The sequence below is a fragment of the Rhea americana genome, unplaced genomic scaffold (assembly GCF_003343005.1).
Source record: "Rhea americana isolate MKP2758 unplaced genomic scaffold, rheAme1 scaffold_15, whole genome shotgun sequence".
Taxonomy (NCBI): Eukaryota; Metazoa; Chordata; class Aves; order Rheiformes; family Rheidae; genus Rhea; species Rhea americana.
In genome coordinates this window covers 5,105,557-5,112,731 of record NW_028185594.1, presented here as the reverse complement: position 1 = coordinate 5,112,731, position 7,175 = coordinate 5,105,557, and the positions used below count along the sequence as shown (strand labels likewise).

General features: G+C 38.6%; 1 protein-coding gene across 1 annotated transcript in view; it reads right to left on the bottom strand.

Annotated features, from left to right (window-relative positions):
• Positions 1-562: 562 nt before the first annotated feature.
• Positions 563-7,175, bottom strand: part of MPP4 (MAGUK p55 scaffold protein 4) — a 21,127-nt gene continuing 14,514 nt past the window's right edge. The window contains exons 15-21 of the mRNA XM_085299410.1: positions 6,752-6,793; positions 5,765-5,935; positions 4,618-4,698; positions 3,547-3,640; positions 2,528-2,636; positions 1,960-2,094; positions 563-1,007 (exon numbers count right to left, since the gene is read on the bottom strand). Coding sequence (XP_085155536.1) covers positions 816-1,007; positions 1,960-2,094; positions 2,528-2,636; positions 3,547-3,640; positions 4,618-4,698; positions 5,765-5,935; positions 6,752-6,793 — 824 coding nt within the window. The 3' untranslated portion in view covers positions 563-815. The remainder of the gene's footprint in view (positions 1,008-1,959; positions 2,095-2,527; positions 2,637-3,546; positions 3,641-4,617; positions 4,699-5,764; positions 5,936-6,751; positions 6,794-7,175) is intronic.

Below are 7,175 nucleotides of genomic sequence, written 5' to 3'. Positions count from 1 at the left end.
CGCCCCCGGCCGCACTCACCGCGCCGCGCCGCGCCCGCGCGTCCTGCCCGGGAGCCGCCCGTGGGAGCCGCAGCTTCGCCCCGTCACGGCAAGGGTCTCCGGCTACCGCTGCTCCGGGGGGTTCCTGCAACGAGAGGCAGAGCGAGGAGGGCGCGCAGAGCTCGCGGGGGCAGCTGCCGCGAGCGAGGAAAGAAAGGGGCTCCCGGCCGCTGCCCCGCTCCGCTAAAGCCACCGCTACTTCTGCCGGTTTCCATTCACCCCACAAGCAAAGAAATGCTCGTGTGACATGTACTATGAAGATAACTGTGGTTTCTAGAGTCATTTTTACAGTAACGCCACTCTGCTCCAGCCTTAAAAAGAAGGCAGAACAAGCACCAAACCAGTGCCTGCATGAAAAACACTCTGCTCAAAGGCAGCACGCTAAAAGCATGCTCTGGACTGGATACACAGAGTATCATCCGCCAGTTTGGCTTCCAGCATGTGCAAGTATCACAGTACCAGGGTGTTCCTAACAAGAAGGGAATTAGGGAATTTTCTATAGCTGAGTAAATTACACAATGCATGAAACAAAAGCATTTTTTATTCTTGTAATCAAGACACCAGAAATTTTTCTGGTACAAAAATGGATCAAACTAACATAAAATACTAAAGAGTTACACAGAATATAGTCTGATTATATCTCCTGCAACAGCTTCTTTCCTAATCCTGTTCCAAATCCTCACATACAAAGATAAATTCTTGCAATCCTGACATGAGGATTATTCCTGAGGTAAAACATAAGCTATAATCTTCACGAAGCTGGCAGTCTCTCAGAATTACGGCTGAGTGTCTGAGCATATCCATACTGCAGGGACCCATTGGGGCTCGTCCTGTGCACGGTAGACAGCCGATAGCAGCTGCGCAGACGCTTCCTGTAAATCATCATTCACAATCACTTGATCAAAGAACTGACCAAACTGGATTTCCATTTTCTTAGCCGAATCTTCCATCTCTTGTAAATCTTCTTCCTGCAAGAGACAAACCAAATCTGTATCGATCCTGACCGCTGTGTACAGAGCCAGTCTGCATGGTATCTGCAGAACCCCTCGAGCTATAATAATCAAGGGACAAACAGATGGTGCAGTGCAAGTTAATTCCATTTACAATTGCTACCAACAGCAAAGTATGCACGCTACAGTCAGTTCTGAGCTTCTGAACACAGCTGATTGTCACATCTTTCCCTTTGACTTACCTTATGGGTCAGTATGCTCCAGTATATTTTTCATTTGCTCCCAAAGATTACTTTCCTGACCAGTGCCAGAGGATGTTACAGACTGCAGACAAATTGAGTTTGTAACACTGGCGCTCTTATTCTGCATTTTAGCTTTTCCTGCAGATTTCTCCAATGTTCACATCTGTCTTAGAAATTATGATTCATTTCCATCTAAAGAATGGACTGAGGTCTTTGAAATAAGGGGCTAAACTTGATCATGATTTTCATGGAAGCCATGGTGACAAATGTACTAGACACACTGTAAATGCAGCATAAAGACTTCCTATAAGCAGAATGAGTTTGTTTATATAACTCACTACAGAATTTCTATCAACTCTGTCATTAAGTATAACTGAAATACACACTACTAGAAAAAACTGGTTAAATCATTGAATGGAACACATTCCATATATTTCAATGCAAACAATAAATGTGTATGTCTCAAATTTTGTCACAAGGCAGTTAATTAAAGCAAGCATTTACAGAACAGCCTCTTTTAAAGGACATTTTGAAGCAAATGCCTCAGTCTAAGTATGAATTATAACCTCCTCCAAAGCAAATCTAGAGGAAAAAAACACAACAAACCACACATGMAGATCTATTTGTGAAGACACTATAATCCTTTAAAGTATTAATACAATTAAAGAAAGCATTATACTCTAATGACAAATTCCACTGTAATCAATTCTTCCATCTCCAAATCTCACCTTGAATTTCATGTTTACGTAGTAATCTGTAATTATTCTTGCATTTTTACGAGACTGCCTCATACAGCTTATGCTTGAGGGCTTGATGAATATAATGTAGGGCTTTAATTCATGAGTTCGGGCTACTTGGATGCCCTGCAAATTAAGAGTAATAAAAATTAAAGCATTTTAAGTGTATTCACCCTTTTTTTTAGTCCCATTAAAAAAGCCAATTGTTTATAAAGTACCATTATCTCCAGACCTAGCAGTAATCTTATTCAGGAACACCTGCTTTAAGATGACCTCACTAATAATCCCTGGAGCAGACATTATTAAGCTCCTGTATCATATTGATCACTTAATTCTGCATAGTAGCCAATCAGGAGATGATTTCAACTGTTATTGTAGGTTTCCACACCCCCCTCCCCGACTTGATTCAAAGAATAATCTATTATTAAGCATCATAAGCTAAAGTGGAAACAAGACAAATCAGAGCAATTAACCCTATTCCAAAAGCTCAAGAATGTAGAGGATTATTTTTCCTTCCAGAAGATGCCAACTGCAGATTCTCTGCTCTTTTGTGACTCACCTGTGGTTCTAAATCTATTACACAGATCTTCCCTTCATCAAGGACTGTTCGTACCGCATCAACACTGGTACCATATAGGAACCCTTTGTACTCCCCATATTCCAGCATTCTGCAGTAGCCATGAGGGAGGAGAAGAAAAATGAAAGAGCACTTCAGTCTCAAAACAGTTCCATTTAAAGGTGAACTCTGCAAATGAAACCTCTGTGATCAAGACTGAACGACGACAAAACTTAATGAATATTGCTGAACCACCTCCACATTCGCTCTTTCCCACTACAACGAGGACAACAGGCAGGACCTAGTGTCAACCTGGACATTCCAAAAGCATGCATTTTTACTCATCTTGCTGTGACAAAGTATTTGTTCATAAGTTCTGGTCAATCTGTTCATAGATTCTGGTCAATCTCAAGACAACTATAAGAACTTCAACTGTATTATTTATAGTGACAAAACACTTGTCATTTATATAATACTAATTTCACAATCGGAAGATCTCAAAACTCTGCACTGCTCAAGGAGCGTAACTTCTAGTGCTGAGCTGGTTTAGTAGAGGGATTACTGAAGCATAGAGGTKAGCAGTCACATTTGACAATTTGACCCTTACAGCTCAGATGCTTAGACGAAGATGTCATCACTCCAGAGGTCTCACAATGAAGATGTATATACAAGACATGTCTGACTCACTGTTCAATTTTAGAAAGCAGTCCAGTTTCCAGAAAGATTAAACTCATAACTTAAGAAAAATCACATTAGATGAGCTCAGGTCTTGGAGATCCCACCTTATTTTAGAAGGATGCTGAGATTAATTTTAGAGAAACTTGTTTGTGTCTGCACAAATACAACTTCTGAAGCTACAGCCTCAAATAATTTGACAAAAATTTATACCAGACATCTAGAGCAATTAGGAGAAGAGCCCAAACCTGATGCCTAACAACAAAACTGTCTTCCCACGTCAAATGACAGGAGTAATCCCCATGTTAAGTGACAAGAACAGAACAGAATTTGTCTCTGCTAATTACCTGTGGGCATACACCATGTTTTCAAAAGTTTCCTTTGATACATAGTGATACTCACGACCATTCATTTCATAACTCTTCTGAACACGAGTGGTATCTGTAGAGGAAAAACCCCAAAATAACAAGAACAAAAACACAGCTGCAAGTAAATATTTKTAATTTTATAAATGAAAAAGAGATAGCTTTTTGTAATAGAATATAAATTGGTATTTGCATAAGTTATAAAATGAGTTGTTTCCATTTGTTAGTCCAGAGCAAAAGGCTTGTCTACTCTATTGGTTGCCCACTGGCAAGTCCTTGAAAATTAGTAAGCACACCCATACTACTTTGGATAGAAGAAGGAATTTAGTCCAAATACTTCTGACTCAAACCCATCAAGAATTGCTTTAGATCTGCTTCCACAACTCTTTCTTCCTCCTCTGAGGTAAGTTTGATGCAAGTTCATTCTGAAACATCCYTCAAATGTTTCCACACTTACACTTTCTTCATATTTGGTATCTTAAGCATAATGAAATGCTTAAATTTTCAACCAACTTCAGATTCATACATTTCCTGTTTGGCTACCCAAATCACAAGTACCAAATAAGCCCAGGCAGAGACAATTTGTGATTAAATCAAAAATTAAGTTGCATAAATCTCAGTCAAAACAAGAAGGCTAATAAGGAAAGCTGCAAAGCCTACTCAGCATAAACTTTGATTACCTTCATTATCATATCTGATCACTTAAACACTACAAATTTATCCTTATAATATCCCTAAGCAGCATTCTTTATTCAAAGCTGAGAAAAAAAAAAAAAAAACAGGATTAGAGAAAAACACACAGATAATCTACTGCTCCATAAAGCTCAAGCTACAGCTCTCGAAATCCATAAAGTACCTTTGTCTGAATTGCCAAAGTAAGGAGAATTACAGTACTTTAAACCAAACCTTAAAAAGCAAACAATTCTACCTTGCAGTAGAGCTGAAAACCATCTATCCAGCAAAGATGAATACTCAAGAGCAAGAGGGAGGTCCCTGATATTTTTCTAATCGTTGATGTGAGGGGTAGGTGGAGAAGGGAAGAACATTACATACGAGGTACAGCACTCTGGAACTGTTGTGGGTTACTTGTAATAAGCCTTCGCCTTAGCTCGTTCACTCCAACTCCTGCAGGACCTGTATTGTTGGAAAAACAACTAATTACTGACAGAGGCACTTTATATGTGCGCTCCCAATTTTCCAAGATATGCCAACATGAATAAATTGTAAATATGATGAATTTGTGATTTTAGTCAACAGATAAGCAATGACCTATCACCAGAATAAGAGTCAGATTACTGCTTCTGCTGCTGGATTCCTCAGCAGCAAGTAACCACTTTTTAGCTTGATCCTGTGAACTTAGAGCACACAGAGATCCTTAAAAAAAAAGTTACCAAAAGTGACTGAAGTATCTTGATGGGTTCAGGGCACAAAAATCACTTCCCAGCAACACAATCATTCCCAGGAGGCAATTCAGCAATGCCATTATAAAAGAAAAAAATAGTATCTAATACTTCAAGAATTAACAAGGATTTATCTGGTTTGCTTTATGAGGAACATGGAACTCTGTAGAAGAAACAGCTTCCTTTCAGTCACTAAAATTAAAGACTTAGAGAGCCTGCAGCTCACTTCATACAATATTCACTACAGCAAACATTATTCGAGGCATCTTTAGCTTTCCCTGATGCCTATGATTGAGGTTTTCTAGTTTGAATTTTTGAAGCATTCCTTTTCCCACTTTGAAATACATGTATTTTTCATAGTGGTTGTGGAAATACTTTCATGTAATGATTTTTTTCTAATCAGTTATTTTCTAATGAGTTACAAATGCTTTCTCCTTTTTTTTTTTTTGTATTGGCCCCAGCTGAGTACAAAACTGAACCATTTCCCCAATAAAATGCACTTTCATCCAGCATCCATAACTATGGTTTCTTGTAAAGACTTTTTTTTTTTTTTTTAAAAAAAAACATTCCTCATCTTAAGCAGAGACAACAATATATACGTTAATCTTTATAAAACTAACAACATGGTCAAATTGCAAGGAATCATTCTTGAATTGCTGCTTTGAGAGCTACCTGCACAGTCCTCAGCYGCCACCTGTTGCAATCAGCAGCAGAAAGTTTCAGTGAGTCACACAATGACTGACTGCTTCCTCCCCTGTCACAGGTTGTGAGATTTGCATGAGAAAGTAATTACAGCTTACCCACTAGTACAATTAGTCTGTTCCGGTCTGCTGGGTGCCGCTGGTACCTAACCACCTCCTCATATGGAGCTACAAGAGTGCTGTAACAGCTGCTGGAGCACTGAGCATAACATGACTGCTGGTTAGTCCGGGATTTTCTGCGACATAGGCGCATACTTCTACGAAAACCAGCTATAAGAGACAAAGGCACCAATACTGAAAACTATACCTGAAAGGCAGACAACTAGTTGTTTAGTCTGGATTGTTTCTGTTACACAAAAATGCACTGTGATTTTGAGCTTTTTGCAAGGTGAAAGTTAATTTCATTGCTGTACTTGGTATGTCAGTTTGGTAGAGCCCTTCAGTATTAAAAGGCAGCCAAGGAAGAGGTTTTAGAAGTAAAACCACAGGTCTTACTGAAAAAAAAAAATCACCAAAATCAGTCCAGAATTAATGACCAAAACAAGATCCCCCAAATGAGCCTGAGGAAAAGTTTCTGGCCATAAAATGCACCACCAGGACTGGATTAAAAGTGTAGCTGGGCCATTCTGCTAAAACAAATCTGGAACATTCACTTCAGCCTCAGAAATTAATTCAAATATTTTAAAGACTAATTTTACTAATCAGGATGAGTTTACTAATCGAGATGAGTTTGTTTCTTCAGCTTGACATTATAATTATTCTCAATACATGAAAGACAAGGGGACAACAAGGGGACAACATTATGCCCTAGGAAAGTTAATCTTGAAGTAAGGGAAGTCTGACAGTCAGTCAAGTTAAAATGGTGGTGGCAAGGGCTCAGTAGAAAATTAACACGGAGGGAAGTTCACAAGGGGAGAACAAGTATTAGTAGGAGGCAAGTGACGGCTTGAAATCTGAAAGACAGTAGCTAGAATTCAGTTCAGTAAGACTTTACATGAGGTAAAGAACATAAAATTTGATTCAGGCACAGACAAACCTTTTATCTACATCAAGCTCTAGCTATCTTAGTTCTTAGTTGCTACATACCAATAAAGACTCGTTGACCAGATTCACCAAATTCCTCCTCTTCTAGAATAAGAAGAGCAAATACCCATGAAGGGGGAAAGAAAAAAAAAAAGAAATTATGGTGATAACTGAAGAGCTAGATAGCTAACGATTACCTCTGATCCCACATGGGAAAAAAAAAAAAAAGATACACACACCATTTCAGTAAACATAATTAAGTACTACATGACAAAATATTTAAATAACATCTCATATTTCTATAAGAAAAAAGCTTAGAAGGTCCTGGTATTTTCTAAAGTAGATCTGAAACTTGACATTGTTTTGAAATACTTACAGTGCAGAAAGAACTCCACATAATTTATCATTTCAGGTGAAATCCAGCTGACAAGAATTCTTTAATTATAATATTAATCAACATTCAAGTAGCTTAAAAATCCTTGAAAAA